Source organism: Vipera ursinii, assembly GCF_947247035.1.
Source record: "Vipera ursinii genome assembly, chromosome: 3".
NCBI lineage: Eukaryota > Metazoa > Chordata > Lepidosauria > Squamata > Viperidae > Vipera > Vipera ursinii.
In genome coordinates this window covers 37,438,429-37,465,477 of record NC_139516.1, presented here as the reverse complement: position 1 = coordinate 37,465,477, position 27,049 = coordinate 37,438,429, and the positions used below count along the sequence as shown (strand labels likewise).

The 27,049-nt window shown below is 46.1% G+C and overlaps 1 protein-coding gene across 3 annotated transcripts in view; it reads left to right on the top strand.

Moving 5' to 3' along the window:
* The window catches only part of MAGI3 (membrane associated guanylate kinase, WW and PDZ domain containing 3), a 117,419-nt gene that overhangs the window by 34,225 nt on the left and 56,145 nt on the right, over positions 1-27,049 (top strand). For 2 of the 3 annotated variants that reach the window (XM_083359733.1, XM_083359735.1), the window contains exons 2-4: positions 8,841-8,957; positions 13,664-13,783; positions 26,082-26,291. In XM_083359733.1, coding sequence (XP_083215859.1) covers positions 8,841-8,957; positions 13,664-13,783; positions 26,082-26,291 — 447 coding nt within the window. The remainder of the gene's footprint in view (positions 1-8,840; positions 8,958-13,663; positions 13,784-26,081; positions 26,292-27,049) is intronic. The other variant, XM_083359734.1, reaches the window with a different exon arrangement.

Sequence of the window (27,049 nt, the reverse complement as noted above, 5' to 3'; positions counted from 1 at the left end):
GATACTTATTACTAGAATTTTTATTCATCCCTGTTACATTAAGAATTGTCCTTCTCAAAACGCTCTTAGGACTCTTAGAAATACGTATAGTTTTAAAAGCTTCTCAAATATTAACAATGAGGCTGTTGATTTTATTTCTGGTGAAAGGGAATTCCACAGGTAGGCACTCTTGCAGAAAATTCTGTCCTATGAATTTTCTCTTGCAGTGGTTGGGTAAACATTTATTCTTTGTAGACATGTGTTGAGCAGGTAAATTCTATTTGTAGTAAGTGATCTCAAAGATCACTACAAGCCCCAAGTCCTGTAGGATTTTAAAATAGTAATTCCCATTTTGAATTGTCCCTAGAGGCTGACTGGCAAGAAGTATAGCTTCTGTGTACTGTACTGGAGTTTATAGGAGAAACAAGTTGCACCTATTAATGCACAGTGTATACACAATCATAAGTGTATAAAGAGTACAGGTAGGGGCTAAGCACACAGCCCTGTGGCGTGCCAGTGCAAAGCTTCAGGGGGGTGGACAAAGCAGAGCCGACCCTCACTGTTTGTAACCGATCCCTAAGAAAGTCTTGAATCCAATCGCAGATGGCGGGGGAGAATTTCAAGTCAGTCAGCTTCTCGATGAGAATGCTCGGCAAAATGGTGTTGAAAGCCGAGCTGTAGTCAACAAAAAGCATCCCCACTTCACATCGGAGAGAACTGTGTAGAGAGAGTTTCCTCCTTTAAATTTCTGGGAGTCTACCTCTGTGAAGATATGACCTGGAAAGTTAACACAACTCAGGTGGCTAGAAAGGCCCAACAGAGGCTTCACTTTCTTAGGGTCTTGTGGAAGAACAGGGTAGAACAACAACCAATGACCGTCTTTTACCGGTCTACTATAGAGAGCGTCCTCTCGTACGGTATTGTGGTTTGGTATGCTGGTCTGACAGCCGTGGACAGGAAAGTATTACAGAGGGTAGTGAGCACAGCACAAGACATTGTGGGCTGTTCCCTGACACCACTGGATGACATCACCAGGGCTCGTTGCCTTGGAAGAGTGAGGAAGATTCTCAGGGATGACTCACACCCTGGACAGTATCTCTTTACTCTACTACCATCCGGTAGGAGATACAGGAATATAGCCAGCCGTACCAACAGGCTGAAAAATAGCTTTTATCCGTGGGCTGTTAGGCTTTTAAATGGGACATAATCTTATGCAGAATTGACTTGGGAGGCCGGTTTGTGGTGTAGTTGGTTCACATAGTGTGGTGGGATGGAGGGTTTGTTGTCACTGTGTGTTGGGGGGAGAGAGCACGGGGGGGGGAGGCTCAGCTAATCTCAATGTACACATGTACTTTGACAATAAAGGTTTATTATTATTATTATTATTATTATTATTATTATTATTATTATTATTATTATTATTATTATTATTATTACAGTGCTACATTTTGCTCTAGTTGCAGCTTCAGTTACAAAGGCAGTTCCATTTAGACTGCATTGCAATAATCCATATGTGAGGTTGCTACCAGTACCTTCTATTTCAGGATGAGGCGGATCAGGTGTACTAGCTGAAGATGGTATAATGCTTTGAGTTTAATTTTTAAAAGGAACTTCAAAGTTCTTTAAGATGTTGGTGTAGGTCTTTTTTAGTTCTTTAAAGCATCTGTATCTTTTCCTAAGTTTATTTGACAACTGTAAAAACACAACCCTATCTTCCGGTCGAGCTCCGGATGGCGCCTGATCTCCACTCCTTCCAGCACGATCTTAAAACCCACCTTTTTGAACAAGCTGGCCTGGCCTGATGGGATGGGGTTGGGTTTTATAAATTGGTCTTAACTTTTAATCTGTACTAATTTATTACGGGCATTGCTGTTTAATTACTTTTTAATAATTTTTAATTTTTGTATCTTGTTTTTATTATGTATTGCCCTGTTCACCGCCCTGAGTCCTTCAGGAGAAGGGCGGTATACAAATTAAAATAATAATAATAATAATAATAATAATAATAATAATAATAATAATAATAATAATAATAATAATAATAATAATAATAATTGTCAGGCTTCCATTAAAGACATTTCTTGTGTCCAGAGCATTGTTTTCTCTTTTTTCAGTTTGCTTTTAAAGTATTTTTGTGGTTAGATGATTGTTATATTGATGGCAAAATGATATTTTTATTGTACCCTTATAGCAAAAACAATTACTTAGAGAAGTTGCAGTTGTCCCAACCCAGCACATGGTGCAAAGCCTCAGCCACCCCAGCACAGTGGCATCAAAGCCCAGCTGTAGCTACCCTTGCCACCCTGAATTTTGTGACCTCTTCACCCCCAATTGAACTTCCCTGTCTCCTTGCTCTTGTTGCTGCTGAGTCACATCCGGTCTGGCCCTTCACAAGGACTGCACATAACCTCAGGAAGAAAGCCTTGTGCAGTCAGCACTTATCTCATGAAGGGGGCCAAAAGGGCAGAGATGGGGAGATAGGAGAGCGAACGTTTTCGAGGCAGACATTAACACAGCAGGTGGGCTGTCAAGCAATTGAAATTTGCCACAAAGATGTTTCATCAGTTGTAAATTTGAGGACCAGGCATAAATACTTCTGAAATTTTATTCAGAAATGTAAACAATCACTGGAAGCATATTATTTGTAAATTCTGAACAGTTATGCTTTACAATTTCCTTTAAAATTGAACAGCAGAGAGTGGATTCTGCTCTCCCCCATTGGCCAGGAGACCAAGCGCAATAAGATCCTTTTCTTCCCACACAGAGCATGACGGGAAGAAGGAGTCCAACTTGGTTCCTTGCATTGGTCAGGGAAGGAGCGGTTGCTTAAAGCTTGCTTCACCTTTTTCTGTCTGATTAAAGACTTAGCTTCTGTTGGCAATTTCCTTGTATTTAGAAAGTTGGAAGATGCCATATTCTGATTTCTTCCATTATCAGGTAACCAGGTGAACAATTAAGTGCTGTTTAAAGAAGCAAATTGGGAAGGAAAGATCAGCCCATTCTTAATTTTTCAAATGCCAGTTTATGTTTCCTTCTCTTATCTTCCACTCTTTGTATATATTATTTTTCTAATTTGTAAACTTGAGGGCAGGTTTTCTCTCTCTTTCTTTTTAAAAGAGAGAGAAACAAGAATTAGCCAAAATGAGCATAAACTGTAATGAATAAGGGCTGCCAGAGCCATGCTCCAAACTCTTCCCACTACTATCAAATTTCTTATTTCTCATAATATTGTTTTTGTAATGAATACATATTTATGTTATTATATTAAAATTTCTTAGTTGGAAAAGTTCTGTGATCTTACATTCCATTCTCAGCTATTTTCTACCTTGTTAAAATTTTGCTGTGATAATAAATGTATTACCTAGGTTTCTAGTTTAAGAGTTTAGAATATTTTTGACATTCCAAAGCTGACTCAATGGCAGATTAAGAGTCCACATAACCATCCTGGACGGATGACCCAGATCAATACCTTGTTTTGTATCCTTCTGTCAAACTGATGAAAGAATACAATGTCTCTATTGTGTGTTTACTGTGGATCAGTGAAGCAACAACTTTCGCTTGATATGATATATTTGCTAGTAATGCATGATCAGACCACTGTAATAAAATACTTGTGGGGGAAAAAGTGATATTGCTTTTTTAAAAAAAATATAAACTTAGAACATGAGATATCAATAATAATGATTTTAAATCTGAAAGCATACTATATATTCATTTCAAAACATTAAAAAACTTGGCTCAATTACAGCTTGCAATACTGGTTGGTGTCATATGCATATATATATATATATATATATATATATATATATATATATATATATATATATATATATATATATATATATATATATATATATACATACATACACATACACACACACACACACATCCACAGTATGACAGCAGCTTGCACACTTACAGTTTTATAGATAAAAAAATCACAATTAAACCATGATTTAAACCACCCAATGGGGAAAAAATCTTTTTAAGATTAGGATTTTTTTTACATTGCTTAATATTTATTTTATTTTTTTATTTTATTTTATTACATTTATATACCACCCTTTCCCGGAGGACTCAGGGCGGTTTACAGGGAATTAAAAACCAAAAATACAAAAGTTAAAACCAGTTTAAAAAAGATTAAATTTAACCCTGTGCAAATAAAACCCCAATTAAAATAAATTAATCCTCAGCCTGGGCCAGAGAGCTTGAAGAGCCAGGTCTTCAGGCCCCGGCGGAATGAACGGAGGTCGGGGGCAGTCCTCAGCTCCACTGACAGCTGGTTCCAGGCGCCCCTACTGAGAAGGCCCTATCCCTGGGTGTTACCCGCCGGCAATCTCTTACCGGTGGGACCCTGAGCAGACCCTCCCTGTGGGAGCGCACTGGACGAAGGGCACTTGATGCTGGCAGCAGGTGTTCCCTCAAATACCCCGGACCCAAGCCATGTAGGGCTTTATAGGTAATGACCAGCACCTTGAATTTCACCCGGAGGGCAACCGGAAGCCAATGCAGCTCACGGAGTAGAGGTGTTACATGGGAGTATCGGGAGACCCCCATTACAACTCGCGCGGCCGCATTCTGCACCAGTTGAAGCCTCCGAGTGGTCCCCAAGGGCAGCCCCATGTAGAGAGCGTTGCAGTAGTCCAGAATATCAGAATCACACCTTACAAACAGTGCTCTCCATGGGTTTGTTTGTTTTTTAAATTCAGCTGTGAAAATAGAATGTTGGATTTTGTAAAGTTTGTATACCTTTGTTATAAAAGCAATTCTGTAAACTATCAGAACTATTTTCAAAAATAATTACATGATTGGCTATTTGCTATGAGAATTTAAATAAAATTTTAAAACTGAGACTGATAAATGATGTAAATATACTTCTCCTAAATTATACTTAATGATCAGAACTATTACAAGCTGTACAAATCAACCAGAAGTATAGGATTAAAGTTTACATAGTAGAATAATTTTAAGAATTTTATCTAAGCAAAGTTTTCATAGACTGACATTTATTAATAGATGAATACCATGGTTAGAATATAACCTATAATGAAAATGACACACAAATGTCTTTGTCACATTGAGATTTTGAAATTCTTATTCACCATAGACTGTTGGAGAGTACCAGTGTAAAAATATCTCATAATGGATTTTTTTTGTCTTTTGAAACTTCATGGATAAAAGTTATTTAATACAGAGTATGCCTAGAGTACCTGAAATAGTGAACTCTCCTTCATTTTCAACAAACCTTTTACACTCTGATTTTATTCAGAGTGTTATAGCTTCACTCACTATTTATTGTTGTTAGCTGCGAAATCATGTCCGACCCATCACGACCCTATGGACAACATTCCTCCAGGCCTTCTTGTCCTCTACCATCTGCTGGAGTCCATTTAAGCTCACGCCTACTGCTTCAGTGACTCTATCCAGCCACCTCATTCTCTGTCGTCCCCTTCTTCTCTTGCCCTCAATCTTTCCCAGCATTAGGCTCTTCTCCAGTGAGTCCTTCCTTCTCATTAGGTGGCCAAAGTATTTGAGTTTTAGCTTCAGGATCTGGCCTTCCAAAGAGCAGTCAGGGTTGATCTCCTCTAGGACTGACCGGTTTGATCGCCTTGCAGTCCAAGGGACTCGCAGGAGTCTTCTCCAGCACCATAGTTCAAAGGCCTCAATTCTTTGGCGCTCAGCCTTTCTTATGGTCTAGCTTTCACTGCCATACATTGCAACTGGGAAGACCATAGCCTTGACTATACGCGCTTTTGTTGACAGGGTGATGTCTCTGCTTTTTAGTGTGCTGTCTAGATTTGCCATGGCTTTCCTTCCGAGGAGCAAGCGTCTTTTAATTTCTTGGCTACAGTCCCCATCTGCAGTGATCTTGGATCCCAGGAAAATAAAATAAAATAAAATAAAATCTGTCACTACCTCTATTTCTTCTCCATCTATTTGCCAGGAATTGAGAGGTCCAGATGCCATGATCTTGGTTTTCTTAATGTTTAGTTTCAACCCAACTTTTGCACACTTCTTCTTCACTCGCAACAAGAGGCTCTTTAGTTCTTCTTCACTTTCTGCCATTAGAGTGGTATCATCTGCATATCTTAGGTTGTTGATATTTCTTCCGGCAATCTTAATTCCAACTTTTGATTCATCTAGCCCTGCCTTTCTCATAATGTGCTCTGCATATAAGTTAAATAGGCAGGGTGACAGTATACAGCCTTGCCGGACTCCTTTCCCAATTTTGAACCAATCAGTGGTTCCGTGTCCAGTTCTCACTGTTGCTTCTTGACCCGCATATAGGTTTCTCAAGAGATAAATAAGATGGTCTCGTACTCCCATCTCTTTAAGAACTTGCCACAGTTTGTTGTGACCCAAACAATCAAATGCTTTAGCGTAGTCAAAGAAGCAGAAGTAGATGTTTTTCTGGAACTCCCTAGCTTTCTCCATGATCCAGCGTATGTTTGCAATTTGATCTCTAGTTCCTCTGCCTCTTCGAAATTCTGCCTGTATTTCTAGTTCTCGATCCACATACTGCTAGAGTCTAGCTTGTAGGATTTTAAGCATCACTTTACTAGCATGTGAAATGAGTGCAATGGTGCGATAGTTTGAACATTCTTTGGCACTGCCTTTCTTTGAAATTGGAATGTAAACTGATCTTTTCCAATCCTGTGGCCACTGTTGAGTTTTCCAAATTTGCTGGCAAATTGAGTGTAGCACTTTTACTGCATCGTCTTTTAAGATTTTGAATAGCTCAGCTGGAATACTGTCACCTCCACTAGCTTTGTTGTTGCTCAGCTTTCCTAAGGCCCATTTCACTTCACATTCTAGGATGTCTGGCTCGAGGTCAGTGACCACCTCATCATGGTTATCAGGGACGTTAAACTCGTTCTTGTATAGTTCTTCTGTGTAATTTTGCCACCTCTTCTTAATCTCTTCTGCCTCTGTTAGGTCCCTGCCATTTTGGTCCTTCATCATACCCATTTTTGCATGAAACGTTCCCTTCATCTCTCCAATTTTCTTGAAGAGATCTCTGGTCCTCCCTATTCTATTGTTTTCTTCTATTTCTTTGCGCTGGTTACTTAAGAAGGCATTCTTATCTCTTCTAGCTATTCTTTGGAATTCTGCATTCAATTGGGTGTATCTTTCTTTTTCTCCCTTGCCTTTCACTTCCCTCCTGTCCTCAACTATTTGCAAAGTTTCCTCAGACAGCCATTTTGCTTTCTTGCATTTCTTTTTCTTTGGGATGGTTTTAGTTGCTACTTATTGTACAATGTTGCGAACCTCCGTCCATAGTTCTTCAGGCACTCTGTCTATTATATCTAATTCCTTAAATCTATTTGTCACCTCTACTGTATATTCGTCAGGGATATGATTTAGTTCATACCTGAGTAGCCTAGTGCTTTTCCCTACTTTCTTCAGTTTAAGCCTAAATTTTGCAACGAGAAGCTCCTGGTCTTGTTTTTACTGACTGTATAGAGCTTCTCCATCTTTGGCTGCAGAGCACATAGTCAATCTGATTTCTGTGTTGACCATCTGGTGATGTCCATGTGTAGAGCCGTCTCTTGGATTGTTGGAAAAGAGTGTTTGCTGTGGCCATCGTATTCTCTTGACAAAATTCTATCAGCCTGTGCCCTGCTTCATTTTGTACTCCAAGGCCAAACTTGCCTGTTATTCTGGTTATCTGTTGGCTTCCTACTTTAGCATTCCAATCCCCCATGATGATAAGGACATCATTTTTTGATGTTAGTTCTATAAGGTGCTGTAGAGCTTCATAGAACCGGTCAATTTCATCCTCTTCAGCACCGGTGGTTGGGGCATAGACTTGGACTACTGTGATATTGAATGGTTTGCCTTGGATTCAAACTGAGATCATTCTGTCATTTTGGGGATTGTATCCCAGTATTGCTTTCCCTACTCTTTTATTGACTATGAAGGCTACTAAATTTTTTCTGAGGGATTCTTGCCCGCAGTAGTATACCTGATGGTTATCTGAATTAAATTCACCCATTCCTGTCCATTTTAGCTTGCTGATTCCTAAAATGTCGATGTTCAGTCTTGTCATCTCTTGTTTGACCGCATCCAGCTTGCCTTGATTCATGGATCTTACATTCCAGGTTCCTATGGAGAAAAAATCTTTTCAGCATCGGACTTTCCTTTCACCACCAGATACATCCACAGCTGAGCGTCCTTTCGGCTTTGGCCCAGTCGCTTCATTCTTTCTGGCGCTACTAGTACTAGTCCTCTGCTCTTCCCCAGTAGCATATTGGACACCTTCCGACCTGAGGGGCTTATCTTCCAGTGTCATATCTTTTTTCCTTTTGATACTGTCCATGGGGTTTTCATGGCAAAGATACTGGAGTGCGTTGCCATTTCCTTCTCCAGTGGATCACGTTTTGTCAGAACTCTCTGCTATAACCTGTCCGTCTTGGGTGGCCTTGCATAGCATAGCTCATAGCTTCATTGAATTATGCAAGCCCCTTTGCCACGACAAGGCAGTAATCCATGAAGGGGAGAATAAATTATACTAAAACTGAAATTAGGTTACTCCAAATTACCTTAAATTTCTTATCCCTCTTTACCCACTGCATGAAGTGATGGTGGAAGAGAATAATCATAAAAATATTGTTGGCATGGGACTACCTCAAGGTCAAAGAGTAGTGAAACTCATTAAACTAATTGGACAGATTATAAGATGGAAGCTTCAAGTACAAATTATTTATAAACCTCATCTATATATTTTTCTGTTCACTTTTATTTTGTACTTTAGATATCTCTACATGCTGCCGAATAAACATTTTGAAGATTTTGTGTGAATATCTTATCTATCATGTAGCAGATTATAGTATTTCATAGTAGTACCTTTTTTATTACAGGCAAAGTCATCAACAAAGATTTACGTCACTACCTAAGCCTACAGTTTCAGAAAGGTTCAGTTGATCACAAACTGCAACAGGTTATCAGAGATAATCTTTACTTGAGAACTATTCCATGTAAGTAACATATTAACATATTCCTTTGGATTAAACATAAACTTTGAAAGGATATCTTAAGTAATATGTGCTTTAAATGTATGATATAGGCTAGCAAAACCTGAATTCTGGAGTTATATATAATGACACTGGGAATTGCATTTTTATTCCCATGTGTTTACTGGCAACTTAATATATTACAAATATGCATGTGTATACAAACTGGTGTGTAAAATGATGTGCCTTGGGCCAACAGCATATTAAGGTTCTTTAAGACAATAAGATTAGCTATAAAGGATCCACAGCAACATCTACTAATTCAAAGAAGTTGCTTACCCACAATTATTATTATTATCATTATTATTATTATTATTATTATTATTATTATTATTATTATTATTATTATTATTATTATTATTATTTAAATTTTTATACCGCCCTTCTCCCGAAGGACTCAGGGCGGTGTACAGGGCAATAAATATCAAAATGTAAATACAAAAGTTAAAAAAGAGTTAAAAAGAATTAAATAATTATGCCCAATATAATACAATAATAAAAGTGTGTTAAGACTAAATCCAACCCCAAACCCATCAGACCAGGCCAGATTGTTCAAATAAATAAGTTTTTAAATCGCGCCGGAAGGAGCGAAGGTCGGGGGCCATCCGGAGCTCGACCGGCAAGTGGTTCCACAGGTCTGGCACGCCCACAGAGAACGCCCTCCCCCTGGGGGCCACCAATTGCCATTCTCTGATCGGAGGCACCCTGAGGAGGCCCACTCTGTGGGAGCGCACTGGACGGAGGGAAGTTGATGCTGGCAGCAGGTGCTGCCGTAGGTAATCCGGACCCATGCCATGTAGGGCTTTGTAGGTCATAACCAGCACCTTGAATCTCACCCGGAGGGCAACTGGCAGCCAATGCAGCTCGCGGAGCAGAGGTGTAACATGGGAGTATCGGGAGACCCCCAACACAACTCGCACGGCTGCATTCTGCACCGGTTGAAGCCTCCGAGTGGTCCTCAAGGGCAGCCCCATGTAGAGAACGTTGCAGTAGTCCAAACGAGAGGTCACGAGCGCATGAGTGACTGTACGCAAGGCATCCTGGTCTAGATAGGGCCGCAACTGGCGCACCAGTCGAACCTGGGCGAAGGCCCCCCTAGTCACAGCTCCTATATGATCTTCTAAGGAGAGCTGTGAATCTAGAAGGACCCCCAAGTTGTGAGCCCTATCTACGGGGGGGGGGGTAATAGCTCACCCCCCATAGAAAGAGATGGAATATTCTGAATATCCTGAGATTCCGGCACGCACAGCCACTCAGTCTTGTCAGGGTTGAGTCGAAGCCTGTTCTTCCCCATCCAGACCCGAACCGCCTCCAGGCAACGGGACATCACGTCGAGGGCATCACTGGGGTGGTTTGGGGTTGAAATAAAAAGCTGGGTATCATCAGCGTACTGATGATAACCAACTCCAAAACCACGAATGATCTCACCCAGAGGCTTCATGTAGATGTTGAACAGGAGAGGCGAGAGGACCGATCCTTGAGGAACTCCACAAACAAGGGGCCTCAAAGTCGACCTCTGCCCTCCTGCCAACACCGACTGCGAATGCCCCAGAAGGTAGGAGGATAACCACTGAAGAACTGTGCCTCCCACTCCCAACCCCCTGAGGCGCCGCAGCAGGATACCATGGTCGATGGTATCGAAAGCCGCTGAGAGGTCTAATAGGACTAGGACAGAGGAACAGCCCCTGTCCCGAGCCCGCCAGAGATCATTCACCAGCGCGACCAATGCCGTCTCCGTGCTGTACCCGGGCCTGAAGCCCGATTGGTACAGGTCTAGATAATCAGCTTCCTCCAAGAACAGAGGGAGCTGATGCGCCACCACGCTCTCAACAACCTTCGCAAGAAAGCGAAGGTTGGAGACCGGACGAAAGTTATTTAATACAGCTGGGTCCAGGGCAGGCTTCTTGAGGAGGGGTCTCACCACCGCCTCCTTCAAGGCGGCGGGAAAACTACCCTCCCTCAGAGAAGCAGTTATCACTGCCTGCAGCCAGCCTCGTGTCCCATCCCGGGCTGCATAAACCAGCCAGGAGGGGCACGGGTCCAACAAACACGTGGTGGAGCTCAGCTTCCCCATGATCCTGTCCACATCTTCAGGAGTCACAGGATCAAACTCCTCCCAGATAATATCGACAAGACTGCCCTCGTCCTCATTGTCAGACTCTGCCCAGTCGGAGTCCAAACCGGTCCGAATCCGAGCGATTTTGTCCGACAGATGTTGATTAAACTCCTTGGCACGACCCTGCAAGGGCTCTTCCCTCACCTCCTGATTAAGGAGGGAGCGAGTTACCCTAAACAGGGCGGCCGGGCGATTATCTGCGGACACGATGAGTGCAGCAAAGTGATTAGACCTTGCCGTCCTCATCGCCGCGAGATAAGATCTCGTGAAAGACCTTAGTCTTTGTGATTGTGATTCTTTAAGTAGTAAAATTGGTTCTGTTATGTATCAAATTCACACATTGTGTTGTCAAGCTTTTGAGTGAAAAATGCTAACATTGCACGTGCCAAAGGATATTTATTCCACATCAGAGAGATAGAATAAAAGGGGAAAGATACCAGATTGCATGAGAATGAAGTGTTATGTGATAATCACTTGACTAACAAGTATGCTGAGGGAAGAGATAAATGCATAGCAAAGAAAAACAATAAATTGAAGATTTATTTGTATTAGAAACAGGAAAAACAACTTTAATAAAACAATTTTTTCCTGAAAAATGGAGGAAATTTATTCTTTTCTGTTTCTCCAATATTCTAAACCTTCAGTTATTTCAAATGCATATTTTCCAGGCAACACATTTGATGCTATACATACTCAAATCAAAAATCACACTGGAAACTGAAACTTTTTGTTGGATCTCTTATGTATATTTGTATTGTAATGACCTTCTCTTAACTTGACATCAGCACTTTTGCACTTCTCATAGTTTACATATAAGACACAACATAGACATATTAAACATCAGGGAAAGACACAGATGAAGCCTTCCCTCATCTCATTAAGGTACTCAATAATACCAAAGATCTGACAGGATTCAGAAGAATCTATCTGTCGCCCAAAGAAACAGATGTGAGATGCTCGATATTGGGCTACTTGCATTCCAAGAGTGGGGAATTAAAAACTTACACCAAGGCGTCTTCTCCCCATCCATACTCATAATCAGCATGGATTCCCAGAATGCTCCCTGCCAACTAAAAGGCAATAAGGTATGCTTCCATTTTTCATAGGAGAAGAATATTCTGGGATGACCATTTGTCGTTTTTTTGCCACCACAGTCGTCTGAGGTAGAGAGGGAGATGATCTTAACAATTATGATTTTCATTATGAAGTACCTGGTGCTTGCCACAAAAGCCAAATTCCAGCTTTTATGTTTCTGACCATCCCACTTCTAAAACCAATTCATAATGGAATATTTTAGGGGTACGTTTGAACTCGAGGCCAGTACACATTACACAGAAGCTCAAATTGGTTTATTGCCAGTTCTGGAGGAAATTAATGACAGCAGGTTTGGTAACCAAACTGACAATTAACAAGGTATTAAAATGGTGAATAACTTCTGCCATTCAGAATCATCATTAAAGGAATCAGCAGTGAAGAAATATACTGCAGACTGGCACTTTGAGGAGTAGCAATGAAGTCTTGAAAAATGTAATGACCACATTGCTTAGTAACCACATTGCTTAGTGACAGAAGTTCAGGTCTCAAATGAGATTGTTAATCGAGGATCACCTGTAATTCTTATATTGCCTCTGCAATAAAAAGAGGGCCTCTATTTCAACTGCAGCTTATTTTATAATATGGTATCCCTTTCTGGATAATAACAGATTTTACAGTTCAACTTATGCACCTTGTAGAAAATGTTCCTTTGAGGACCAAAGGCTTTATATTTCACAATGAGAACTCCAAATGGACTCACAAAGCATATTGTAGTATTCCAATCTTGAAGTTAGCAGTACATATATCACTGAATCAGAACTCTCCCTCATGAAGAAGGCAATTGATCTATCAGTTGAGGCTGATAAAAGATCCATGTCACTATTGTTATGTACTTAACCAGTTTTATATCAAGAAGAATATACCAGACTGCAAGCCTGTTCATTAAATGTTAGTCCAGGCTCAAAAATTCTATTTTGATAAATTTAGATTCAGCTTGTTTTCCTATATCTAATCTTCTAGCATTTGGAGGCTCTAGAGCAGGGGTGTCAAACTGCCAGCCTGCAAGCTGGATGCGTCATGCCAAAACCACGCCCATCCCATTGCCAGCAATGTAAAAAAAAGTCACAGTACATCCCGGCATGTCACATGACATTATGAGTTTGACACCCCTGCTCTAGAGACATCCAACCCTGAGTTTGCAGGAAATATGGTATAATCATGATTGTCAAGGATTAACTATATTAATCCTTGTGAGCCATCCAGAGTCATTGACAAGTGGGTAGTTCTAGAATTTTAACAAATACATAAATTACATATTTGATTTTAATTTGGTTTAACATTGTTCCTGTTTCATATTTTTTGCTCTAGTTTCATATAATGAAGTACTTGTGGTTGAATCTGTTTTTATTATTACATAGTAGAGCGGCAGAATCTAGGTCAGTTTTGTATAACAATTTGCAAACTGATACAGTTAGAAAATTTTACAAGAATTTATCCACATTCTGCCTTTTTATTCCAGGCACCACAAGAGCTCCCAGAGATGGGGAAGTCCCTGGAGTGGATTATAATTTTATACCTGTTGATCAGTTCAAGGCATTGGAAGAAAGTGGAGCTTTGCTAGAAAGTGGAACATATGATGGTACATATAAAACTTATAATTTGATCAGCTATTTCTAGATTACCGTTTTTATGAGATATAATTATAGGTAGTTTTTCTATTACCAATCATTTGTTCAGTGACTATTTGAAATTGGGACAGCATTGAACAAAAGTAGTATATATTACCAGTTGTCACACCACCCCTGCAGTCACATGATTGTGATTCAGATGCATGGCCACCATCTCACATTTACAATGGTTGTGCCCCATGATCATGTGATTGCAATTTCCAATGTTCCCTGCTGCTTTCCACAAGCAAAATCAATAAAGGAGCTGGCAGGACATTGGAAGTTATGGTCATGTGAGGTCCTTTCTTAATGACCTCCATGGTCCTCACTTGACTTCAGTAAGGATCATGGATTCATATATCGAAGCTGTCCAGAGAAATAGTTTACGATAAACCAGAATCGTAATCTATATTACACTTAACTTAATACTCTATCTGTTGTGTCTTATCATTATAGTGACCTACCAAACTATTAAGGATTAATTGAAAACACTCTAGAATAATTTTAGCACTCAAAAAAGAAAGTGCTGCATCACTTGTTTATACTTAGGATGATTAAGAGATATGATATCAAATATCTGTCAGTGTGTGTGTGTGTGTGTGTGTGTGTCTGATGCATAGCTTTAAAGATGACCATTGTTATTGCATAGAAAGGTGTTTTTATGCAAGAGTGGTGACGTTTTTTCAAGCAGAGACTATTTTAAATGTTTTGCCATCAATTGGTGGCAGCTGTTACAGATGCTGAGCTTGTCAGTTGGGGAGTTGACTTTTATTACTATATCTGGATACCATATCATACTCTCGACCTGGTGTTCCTATCTGGACAGTGGTTGGATGATCTGGGAGGGGGTTCACCAACCATCACCCCCCTGTCATGGTCAGATCATTACCTCCTACGGCTGGTTTTCCGTTATGCCACCCCCCGCCGCTGGGCTGCGGAACCGATCAGGTGGTTCCGCCCCAGGCGCCTAATGGACCCGGAATGGTTCCAGAGGGCGCTTGGGCCTATACCCATCACCCTTACCCACAGCCCAGTCGATGCTCTGGTGGATGCCTGGGAAAGGGCGGCCGCCGGGGCACTTGACTGCGTTGTACCCTTGTGACCTCTGACCCGGTGCAGATCCCGCTGGGCTCCATGGTTCTCTGTGAAGCTCCGGGAGATGAAGCGTCGGAGACGAGGTCTAGAGAGCGGTTGGAGGTCCAGCCGATCCGAATCTGACCGATTGCAGTTAAGAACCTTTATAAGGTCTTATCTTGCGGCGATAAGGACGGCGAAGTCTAACTACTTTGCTGCCCTTATCGCGTCCGCAGATAATCGCCCGGCCACCCTGTTTAGGGTAACTCGCTCCCTCCTTAATCAGGAAGTGAGGGAGGATCCCTTGCGGGGACAAGCCAAGGAGTTTAGTCATCATCTGGTGGACAAAATCGCTCAGATCCGGACCAGTCTGGACTCTGGGCAGAGTCTGATGTGGAGGAATCGGACGGTCTTGAGCATGTTATCTGGACTGAGTTCGACCCTGTTTCGCCTGATGATGTGGACAGGATCATGGGGAGGCTGAGCACCACCACCTGTTTGTTGGATCCGTGCCCCTCCTGGCTAGCTTATGCAGCCCGGGAGGGGACACGAGGCTGGTTCCATGCAGTAATAACTGCTTCTTTGAAGGAGAGTGTCTTCCCTGCTGCCTTGAAGGAGGCGGTGGTGAGACCCCTCCTCAAGAAGCCTGCCTTGGACCCGGCTGTTTTAAATAACTATCGTCCAGTCTCCAACCTTCGCTTTTTTGCGAAGGTTGTTGAGAGTGTGGTGGCGCATCAACTTCCTCTGTTCCTGGAGGAAACTGATTATCTGGACCCGTACCAATCGGGTTTCAGACCCGGATACAGCACGGAGACGGCATTGGTCGTGCTGGTGAATGATCTCTGGAGGGCTAGGGACAGGAGTTGCTCCTCTGTCCTGGTCCTATTAGATCTCTCAGCGGCTTTTGATACCATCGACCATGGTATCCTGCTGCGGCGTCTCAGGGGGTTGGGAGTGGGAGGCACCGTTTTACGGTGGTTCTCCTCCTATCTCCTGGGCCGCTCGCAGTCGGTGTTGACGGGAGGGCAGAGATGCGCCCCGAGGCCTCTCATTTGTGGAGTTCCTCAGGGGTCGGTTCTCTCGCCCCTCCTGTTCAACATCTATATGAAGCCGTTGGGTGAGATCATTCGTGGTTTCGGGGTGGGGTATCATCAGTACGCTGATGATACCCAACTTTTTCTTTCCACCCCGAACCAACCCAGCGATGCCCTCGGCGTGATGTCCCGGTGCCTGGAGGCGGTCCAGGTCTGGATGGGGAGAAACAGGCTTCGTCTCAATCCCGCAAAGACTGAGTGGCTGTGCATATCGGCATCTCGGGTCAACCAGACTATTCCATCTCTAACGATGGGGGGTGAGGTGTTACCCCCCGTTGATAGGGCTCGCAACTTGGGCGTCCTCCTGGATTCACGACTCAATTTTGAAGACCATATAGGAGCCGTGACCAGGGGGGCTTTTGCCCAGGTTCGCCTGGTGCGCCAGTTGCGACCCTATCTGGACCGAGATGCCCTACGCACAGTCACTCATGCGCTCGTGACCTCCCGTTTGGACTACTGCATGGGGCTGCCCTTGAGGACCACTCGGAGGCTTCAACTGGTGCAGAATGCGGCCGCGCGAGTTGTGATGGGGGTCTCCCGATACTCCCATGTAACACCTCTACTCCGCGAGCTGCATTGGCTTCCGGTTGCCCTCCGGGTGAAATTCAAGGTGCTGGTGATGACCTACAAAGCCCTACATGGCTTGGGTCCGGGATATCTGAGGAAACACCTGCTGCCGGCATCAAGTTCCCTTCGTCCAGTGTGCTCCCACAGGGAGGGTCTTCTCAGGGTGCCACCGGTAAGAGATTGCCGGCGGGTAACACCCAGGGATAGGGCCTTCTCAGTGGGGGCGCCTGCCCTTTGGAACCAGCTGCCAGTGGAGCTGAGGACTGCCCCGACCTCTGTTCATTCTGCCGGGGCCTGAAGACCTGGCTCTTCGAGCTCTCCGGCCCAGGCTGAGGATTAATTTATTTTAATTGGGGTTTTATTTATACAGGGATAAATGTAATCTTTTTCAAACTTGGTTTTTAACTTTTGTATTTTTGGTTTTTAATTACCCTGTAAACCGCCCTGAGTCCTCCGGGAAAGGGCGGTATATAAATGTAATAAAATAAATAAATAAAATAAATATTAACAGTTTATAAAGGCATTTGATATGGAGTTATTTTACAAGGGCAAAATAGTTACAGTATCAAAATATTAAAATAGCTGGAGCCTTGGCAGTTTCTTTTATGCTATATAGAATTTCTTTATTAAAATTGCATTGATTAATTTAAGAAGTAATAAAGCCAATTGTTTAATTTTTCAAAGGCACTTACGTATATACTTGAGTATAAGCCGACTCGAGTATAAGCCGAGACCCCAATTTTACCCCCAAAAACTGGAAAAAGTTATTGACTCGAGTATAAGCCGAGTATAAGTATAAGCTTGGCCCCTTCTTAGCAACATATCTATATTCTGTGCCATGACGAGCTGCTCGTTGACTCCGCCGGCGGCTGTTTCTTGCCGCCTCCCAGCTGATGGAGCTGCGCGACCACCGGAAGCCGTCTCCAGCCTTCTCCCAGCCATCCCTGCCGGCACGTGTGCTCCGTGGCCGTTCATGGCCGCCCCGTTCGCCCGCCGACCAGCTGATGGGCGCGGGCGTGGCCGGGCTGTCCCCGGAGCCGGGCGGGTTCCACCGGCGTTCACCGTTCGCCCGCCGACCAGCTGATGGGCGCGGGCGTGGCCGGGCTGTCCCCGGAGCCGGGCGGGTTCCACCGGCGTTCACCGTTCGCCCGCCGACCAGCTGATGGGCGCGGGCGTGGCCGGGCTGTCCCCGGAGCCGGGCGGGTTCCACCAGCGTTCACCGTTTGCCCGCCGAACAGCTGATGGGCGCGGGCGTGGCCGGGCTGTCCCCGGAGCTGGGCGGGTTCCACCGGCTTTCACCGTTCGCCCGCCGACCAGCTGATGGGCGCGGGCGTGGCCGGGCTGTCCCCAGAGCCGGGCGGGTTCCACCGGCGTTCGCCGTTCGCCTGCCGAACAGCTGATGGGCGCGGGCGTGGCCGGGCTGTCTCCGGAGCCGGGCGGGTTCCACCGGCTGGGCTCCCCACGGCTGCCTCAGCAGTTGGCGCGGCTGCGGGAGCTGATGGGCGCGGGCGTGGCCGGGCTGTCCCTAGAGCCGGGCGGGTTCCACCGGCGTTCACCGTTCGCCCGCCGAACAGCTGATGGGCACGGGCGTGGCCGGGCTGTCCCCGGAGCCGGGCGGGTTCCACCGGCGTTCACCGTTCGCCCGCCGACCAGCTGATGGGCGCGGGCGTGGCCGGGCTGTCCCCGGAGCCGGGCGGGTTCCACCGGCTTTCACCGTTCGCCCGCCGACCAGCTGATGGGCGCGGGCATGGCCGGGCTGTCCCCGGAGCCGGGCGGGTTCCACCGGCTTCACCGTTTGCCCGCCAAACAGCTGATGGGCGCGGGCGTGGCCGGGCTGTCCCCAGAGCCGGGTGGGTTCCACCGGCGTTCACCGTTCGCCCGCCGACCAGCTGATGGGCGTGGGCGTGGCCGGGCTGTCTCCGGAGCCGGGCGGGTTCCACCGGCGTTCACCGTTCGCCCGCCGACCAGCTGATGGGCCCGGGCGTGGCCGGGCTGTCTCCGGAGCCGGGCGGGTTCCACCGGCTGGGCTCCCCACGGCTGCCTCAGCAGTTGGCGCGGCTGCGGGAGCTGATGGGCGCGGGCGTGGCCGGGCTGTCCCTAGAGCCGGGCGGGTTCCACCGGCGTTCACCGTTCGCCCGCCGTACAGCTGATGGGCGCGGGCGTGGCCGGGCTGTCCCCGGAGCCGGGCGGGTTCCACCGGCGTTCACCGTTCGCCCGCCGACCAGCTGATGGGCGCGGGCGTGGCCGGGCTGTCCCCGGAGCCGGGCGGGTTCCACCGGCATTCACCGTTCGCCCGCCGACCAGCTGATGGGCGCGGGCGTGGCCGGGCTGTCCCCGGAGCTGGGCGGGTTCCACCGGCTTTCACCGTTCGCCCGCCGACCAGCTGATGGGCGCGGGCGTGGCCGGGCTGTCCCCGGAGCCGGGCGGGTTCCACCGGCATTCACCGTTCGCCCGCCGACCAGCTGATGGGCGCGGGCGTGGCCGGGCTGTCCCCGGAGCCGGGCGGGTTCCACCGGCGTTCACCGTTTGCCCGCCGACCAGCTGATGGGCCCGGGCGTGGCCGGGCTGTCTCCGGAGCCGGGCGGGTTCCACCGGCTGGGCTCCCCACGGCTGCCTCAGCAGTTGGCGCGGCTGCGGGAGCTGATGGGCGCGGGCGTGGCCGGGCTGTCCCTAGAGCCGGGCGGGTTCCACCGGCGTTCACCGTTCGCCCGCCGAACAGCTGATGGGCGCGGGCGTGGCCGGGCTGTCCCCGGAGCCGGGCGGGTTCCACCGGCGTTCACCGTTCGCCCGCCGACCAGCTGATGGGCCCGGGCGTGGCCGGGCTGTCCCCGGAGCCGGGCGGGTTCCACCGGCTGGGCTCCCCACGGCTGCCTCAGCAGTTGGCGCGGCCGCAGGAGCTGATGCGCAGTGGCGTAGCGTGGGGGGTGCAGGGGGGGCCGGCCGCACCGGGCGCAACATCTGGGGGGGCACGCTCGACGGCGCCGGGATCCGGCAGGGCAGAGGCACCGGAGCCCCAGCTGGGAAGGGCCTGACGCCCCACGGCGCGCCACACACACACACACACAAACACACAAACACACAGCGTGACTCCTCCTTCGGGCCGCTCCGCCTTCGCTCCGGCGCTGGACGGAAGCCTTCTCTCCCTCCTCCCCCCCCCGCAAAGGAAAAGGCGGCTCATGAGCGTGCACAGAGCGCGGCCCTCCTGCAAGCCCGGGGCTCGGCTGCGGAGGCTCTCCCAAGGCGCTTCCGGGGTTGCCAAAGGCGGGGGGGGAGCGGCGGGGCTTGAAAGAGGGTGGATTTCCTGCGGGGGGAGGATCGCTGCAGCGTCTCTCCGGGGGACCCTGCTCTGGAACGAAAGCTGCGTCGGCAGGTTGCCGATCCAACCGTGCATGCAGACTTTGGGGGCGAGAGGACGTGGTCGGGTGCGTGTGCGTGTGTGTGTGTGTTTGTGGGCGCGCCCGTGCTGTCTCTGTTCTGCAAAAGGCGCTTTTTAAAAAAAAAAAAATAAAAAAAAAATCCTGTCCTGCTGGAATGCAGAAAAGCAGCCCTCGCCCCCCCCCATTAAAAGCTTGAACTCTTCTTCTGCCTTCAATCTCAGTTTCTAGAGCGCGAACCGGATTAAAAGACAAGGATGCGTTCGATTGGCTCAAGAGTGTGTGAATTTGACCGGACCCGGTGCGGGGAAAACGAGCGCTCAGATGCCTCCTTCCCCAAATTGGCCATAAACTGGGATTCGTTTCATGTCATTCAAACGGGGCTTCGTGAACGTCACAGAAACACACATTAACTGTGTCAAAACATTTCTCTCTCCAAACTCCCAAGCTACAGACTTTCCCTTTTATTTAAAGGGGGTTTGTTGTTTTTTTAAAAAAAAAACTGTTTTATTTAATAAACAGCGGTTTATTTAAAGACCACATTCACACAGCACCCTAATGGCAAACCAAACGTATCATTGGGGTGACATGACAGCAAAGAATGGTGTGTGTGTGTGTGTGTGAACTTATACATCCAAAGCACCAGAAGGCAGGACAAGAAACAATAGATGGAAACTAATCAAGGAGAGAAACATCCTGGAATTAAGGAGAAACTTCCTGACAGTGAGGACAATTAATTAACCAGTGGAACAGCTTGCCACCAGAAATCGTGGCTGCTCCATCACTGGAAGTTTTTAAGAGGAGACTACTCAAATTGTATAGGGTCTCCTGCTTGAGCAGGGGGTTGGACTAGAAGACCTCCAAGGTGCCTTCCAACTCTCTTATTGTTATGGATGTGGATAAAGGTACAAAGAGAAGGAATGACTGTGTACTCGCGCTGTTCAACGCGGGGAATGAAAGGCGGGAGAGAGGGTGGGCGGAGAGCTCCTCCCTGCTTCCCTCTCCCGGCTCCTTTTTGCCTTGCAAAATGGAACTGGGTTAAGCCAGCCGAGAGCACGCGCTTTCCCCCTCCCCAGCCGGCTGAGGGACCCCTGCCCCCTTTGTGCCTTTTGCCTTGCCGGAATGTCGCCAAGGCACTCGGCCGACTTGCCCTGCAGTCTGCGTCTCCTTGGAAGTCCAATACCTCTGGAAATCTCCACGTTGGAGAAGCGGCAGAGGCTTGCAGGGCTGGCAGAGGTGGCAGCAGTCCAGCGTTGTTTCTCCCCCTCGTCCGTGTGTGTGTGTGTGTGTGTGTGTGTGTGTGTATGTCAGACCCGCAGGAATGGCTAGTAAAGGTGGCGGCAGTCCGGCATTTGCGTTTCTCTGTGTGTCAAGCCCCGTGGGCCCGACACACAGGAAGGGGGGGAATGCCAGAATGCCGCTTCCCTACCAGCCATTCCCTTGGGTCTGACACACACACGCACGCACGAGGGGGAGAAACAACGCTGGACTGCCGCCTCCCTAGCAGACCTTCCCTGCGGGATGTGCTGCCAGGTGTCAAGCCCTACGGGCTCGACAACACAGTGGGGATCGGGGGAGCATGACGGGTGGCAACTACCCAGCATCAGAGAAGGCCCAGCTGCGCCCGCGCCCATCAGCTGTTTGGCGGGCGAACGGCGAACGCCGGTGGAACCCGCCCGGCTCCGGGGAAAGCCCGGCCACGCCTGCGCCCATCAGCTGTTCGGCGGGCAAACGGTGAACGCAGGTGGAACCCGCCCGGCTCCGGGGACAGCCCGGCCACGCCCGCGCCCATCAGCTCCTGCAGCCGCGCCAACTGCTGAGGCAGCTGTGGGGAGCCCAGCCGGTGGAACCCGCCCGGCTCCGAGGACAGCCCGGCCACGCCCGTGCCCATCAGCTGGTCGGCAGGCGAATGGTGAAAGCCGGTGGAACCCGCCCGGCTCTGGGGACAGCCCGGCCACGCCCGCGCCCATCAGCTGTTCAGCGGGCGAACGGCAAACGCCGGTGGAACCCGCCCGGCTCCGGGGACAGCCCGGCCACGCCTGCGCCCATCAGCTGGTCGGCAGGCGAATGGTGAAAGCCGGTGGAACCCGCCCGGCTCCGGGGACAGCCCGGCCACGCCCGTGCCCATCAGCTGGTCGGGGGGCGAACGGTGGTGGAAACCTCCCGGCTCCGGGGACAGCCCGGCCACGCCCGCGCCCATCAGCTGGTCGGCGGGCGAACGGTGAACGCCGGTGGAACCCGCCCGGCTCTGGGGACAGCCCGGCCACGCCCGCGCCCATCAGCTCCCGCAGCCGCGCCAACTGCTGAGGCAGCCGTGGGGAGCCCAGCCGGTGGAACCCGCCCGGCTCCGGGGACAGCCCGGCCACGCCCGCGCCCATCAGCTGGTCGGCGGGCGAACGGTGAAAGCCGGTGGAACCCGCCCGGCTCCGGGGACAGCCCGGCCACGCCCGCGCCCATCAGCTGGTCGGCGGGCGAACGCCGGACACGCGGCCGCGCCAACTGCTGAGGCAGCCGTGGGGAGCCCAGCCCTCCCTTCTCTCAGCAGCCTGTTCCGAACGAAGGGACAGTTCTTTTTTTTTTTGTTGACTGGAGTATAAGCCGAAGTGGAGTTTTTCAGCCCGAAAAGTGGGCTGAAAAATTCGGCTTATACTCAAGTATATACGGTATTTTATTAAAAATATCTGTCAGGTGCAGCAACATATATTTTTAGCTTTCTGAGGTGCAATTCAGTATTGAACTGAACAAGCCTTCATACAAAAGAATAAAAATAATGCTCTAACCACACATTTTAATACTTTGTTGGTGTGAATTGTTGTTTCCTGTTTCATTCATTAAAAATGAGTTTGTTCTTGGCTGCAGCTGCCAAAAAAATCTACAGTTTCTTCTGAATATAAAATAAAATAATACTTCCTTTTTTAAACAGAAGATTCAGGTAGGACAGCCATTTGGAAATATTCTTCAACAATATTAGAGAGAGTTGAATTTGAAAATTACAGTATTTCAGTGTATATGCTGTATTCCTGCAAAGGAGATAGATGAATTAATTGTATATGTTTTATTGAAAAATCTATAGCGTTGGATAGCCAATATATAGAAATGGATGTTTATATTTTTTTAATTCTTTTTATTTGAATTACACATGTACCTAGAATGAGAAGCCAACATGGGTTTGTCAAAAACAGATCATGCCAAATAAACCTTATTTCATTATTTGACAAACTGACTAAATTAGTAGACCAGAGAAATACTGTGGACAAAGTATACTTTGATTTCAGTAAGGCATCTGACAAAGTGGACTACAGCGTAATTCTTGGTAAACTAGAAAAATGTGAGATAGATAGCATCACCACCAGATAGATTTGTAACTGGCTGACAAGCCACACTTAATGTGTAGTCCTTAATCGAACTACATCTACATGGAGGGAAGTAAGCAGAGGGGTACCTTAAGATTCTGTTTTAGGCCTAGTACTCTTCAGTATCTTCATAAATGATTTAGATAAGGGAATAGAAGGGAAATTCATCAGATTTGCAGACAACATCAAGCTGGCAGAAATAGCCAAAACCACAGAAGATAGACTTGGACACTGGGCCCCATCTAACAAAATGAAATTCAATGTAGAGAAAAGTAAAATTTTATGCAGGCAAGAAAAACAAATATACAGATTAAGCGAAACTTGTTTAATAGCAATAACTGAGAAAGGGATCTCGGAGTCCTAGTAGATAATCACTTAAATATGAGCCAGCAGTGTGTTGCCAAAAAAAAAAAGCCAATGCAGTCCTAAGCTGCATTAATAGTGGGATAAAATCAAGATCACATGAAATATTAGTACCGCTTTATAAGACTTTGGTAAGACCACATTTGGAGTACTGCATCCTGTTTTGGTCAACACAATATAAAAAATGTTCAGACTGTGGAAAGAGTGCAGAAAAGAGCAACAAAGATTATTAGGGAGCTAGAAGCTAAAATATATGAAGAACGGTTGCAGGAATTGGATATGTTTGAAAAGAATGACAACAGGCAACATGATAGCAGTGTTCTAATATTTGAACACTACCACAAAGAAGAGGGGGTCAACTTATTTTCCGAAGTACAAGAAGGCAAGACGAGAAGCAATGGATGGAAACTAATTAAGAAGAGAAGCAACCTAGAAATAAGAATAAATTTCCTGACAGAGAACAATAAACCAGTGGAACAGAAGTTGTGGGTGCTTCATCATTGGAGGTTTTTAAAATAAACTGGACAGCCACTTGTCTAAAATGGTATAAAGTCCTGCTTGAACAGGGGATTGGACTAGAAGACCTGCAAGGTTCCTTTCAACTCATATTTTTTACTGTTATTTATGAGCAGTTTGTTTGTATAAATATAACTCTGTTGGAATCTTGCATTTGTTCTTGCCTTTTCTTGCTGCTTCAGATTAATGCAATAAAAGTAAATGCTGGAAGTTAGATAAACCAGAAGTTTATCTAGCTATTCTCACTGTCAAGAAAAATCAAAAAGGCATGATCCAGGATTTTGTACTATGATGATTGTAAATAATAATCCAGGATGCTATCATCTAAATTGTGTCACTTTGTGTTTCCTGTAGGAGAATAATAGTGTAGGAGTAGCTGTCATGCAAGGAATGATTGGATAAGTGACTTTGAACAAAGAATCAAAGATAACTCTTAAAAAGATACCGGGATACTTGACATCCAGATAAAATAGTTTAAAATCTGCAGACTGTTTTTCATTTTCAAATTATTGAATCTAAGTAGTGATATCAATACAGTAGGTGTTGAGAACCAGGGAGGCAACATTGAAGCAAATATTCAGAAACTATTATGTAAGCAAAGAAGACAGAAATATTCCTTAAGCCTTAAGAAGGGAGATAGTCCTTGACTTATGACCATAGTGGAGTCTGCCCATTACAGTCATAAGTCGTGATGGTTATTAAGCAAAGTACCCATATTAACACCTTGCTTAATTACCACAATCCCAGCTTTTCCTGTTGCAGTTGTTAAACATACCTCAGGGAACAACTCACATGGCCTCTGTGTAGGAAGATTGCACAGCAGATTGGCTGCTTTCCTGAAGGAAATCTATGGAAAAGATAAGTGAACTGAGCCATGAGTGGGAGTTGATGGGAAGAATGTGGGACCCAGGCATGGTGGGATGCAGGTCCATGACTTACAGTGACCTAAAGGGGTGGGATGGGGGGAACATCAAGTGGGGAGGCTTCCTGCAGAAGCCCTACAATTGGTCGTAAGGATGGGCAGCAGTGCCCAGATTTTGTTCATGTTACTGCACGGTGCCAGAACTTCAGGCAGGGTGGTAAATCCTTTCATTCAGTGCTGTTGTAATTTCAAACAGTTGCTCAACAAATCATCATAAGTAAAGAAGAGACTCTTTCCTGACTCACTGGAAAGTGGGAGGTGAGGAAAAGTTATCATCTGTTAGTATCTGTTATTAAAGCTATGTCAATAAAATATAATTCTAGTCTTATTGTGGAATCTGTCTCTTGATGTAGTGTACTTTGGATTGACAAAAAGAAACTGCAACAATGTCAAAGTAATGGGACTTGTATTACCTTGTTACCATAAAATACTCCACAAATATTTATTTCTGGCATTGTTTGCCTTTGTGCAGATGACCATGAACCTAAATTCTTTGTTAAACTTATTTATTCACTTATTCTATTTTTGTTACATACGTGAGATGCGTGGCTGTATAAATATGAGGAATAAAAAAGCATTGTTTTACAAATTTATATGGCTGCTTATCTTAAATGCATTACTTTGGAATGTTAATAATTAAAAAGAAAACAATTTCATTTTCAGACTATTAATGTCTAAACATAATAACTTATGAAGCCCTGATTACATGCAGATAAATTACAGTAGTAATATGTAAATCAGCTGATCCTTAGAATAATCCATTCAGGGAAGTTAAGTAAAGTTAATGAGAATGGATTATTGCAAAAATCCTGACAACCATCCTTCCTTCCCTCCCTCCCTCCCTCTTCCTTCCTTCCTTCCTTCCTTCCTTCCTTCCTTCCTTCCTTTCTTCTTCCTTCCTTCCTTCCTTCCTTCCTTTCTCCTTCCTTCCTTCCTTCCTTCCTTCCTTCCTTCCTTCCTTCCTTCCTTTCTTTCTTAATTTTTTCTTTTACATGCATACATTTAAGGTAATTTCTATGGGACTCCTAAACCTCCAGCTGAGCCTAGTCCATTCCAACCTGATCCAGTGGACCAGGTGCTTTTTGATAACGATTTTGACCTGGAATCTCAAAGAAAAAGAACAACATCTGTCAGCAAAATGCAGAAAATGGACACTTCCTTTCCTGAAGAAGAAGAGGAAGAAGAAAAAGTAGCAATTAATGGTAACGGAGGAACAGGTCAGTGTATATATTTACTTATTTTGTAAATAAATATTAAATTGCAGCTTGTAAAAATAGGTTATAAATGTAATAAGTAACTTGTAAACACAGTTCTTATTTTGTTTATAAGAGATTTTCCCTTCTAAATATTTTGAGACTTAATATATTGAGTTTATTAAATGTGAACAGGTGCAGATATACACACACAAATTCAGATATTTTAATAAATATTGTTTTCAGTTTCCTTAGATTAGTGTATTTGAAATTTGTCCAAGGGTAGGAATCCTTTCAGGGCCAAAGACATACTTGGAATTTTGAAAGGGCACTCTTATGAAATGACTACTGCAGATAGTCTTCAGCTTATGACTAGTCACTTAGCAACTGTTCAATGTTATGACACACACACACCCCCACTTAAGATCCAGTTTCAAAATTACGGTCACTACAGTGCCCTCACAGTTATATGTTCTTACAATCGACCAGAGAGATGTTGTAGCGCCCACTCTTATTTCCCCACTCATCCCACCCTGCCCTACCAGGTCCTTGCAGCATTGGCTTGCTCTCCACCCAGTCACCCAGGAGAGGCTAAAAACTCCAATTTTTGTGGAGTTTCTCGAGCCTTCTTAATCAACAGAACCCCCACAGGATTGCAATAATAGCACTTTCCTGCAGTAAAGCATCACATCAACCCTCTCTGCACAAAAAATCCCCCAGAAAGATAAGTTAGATGCTTCTGAGCCCTGGAGCTATCTGAGTAGCTGAGGGTGGCTGAGCAA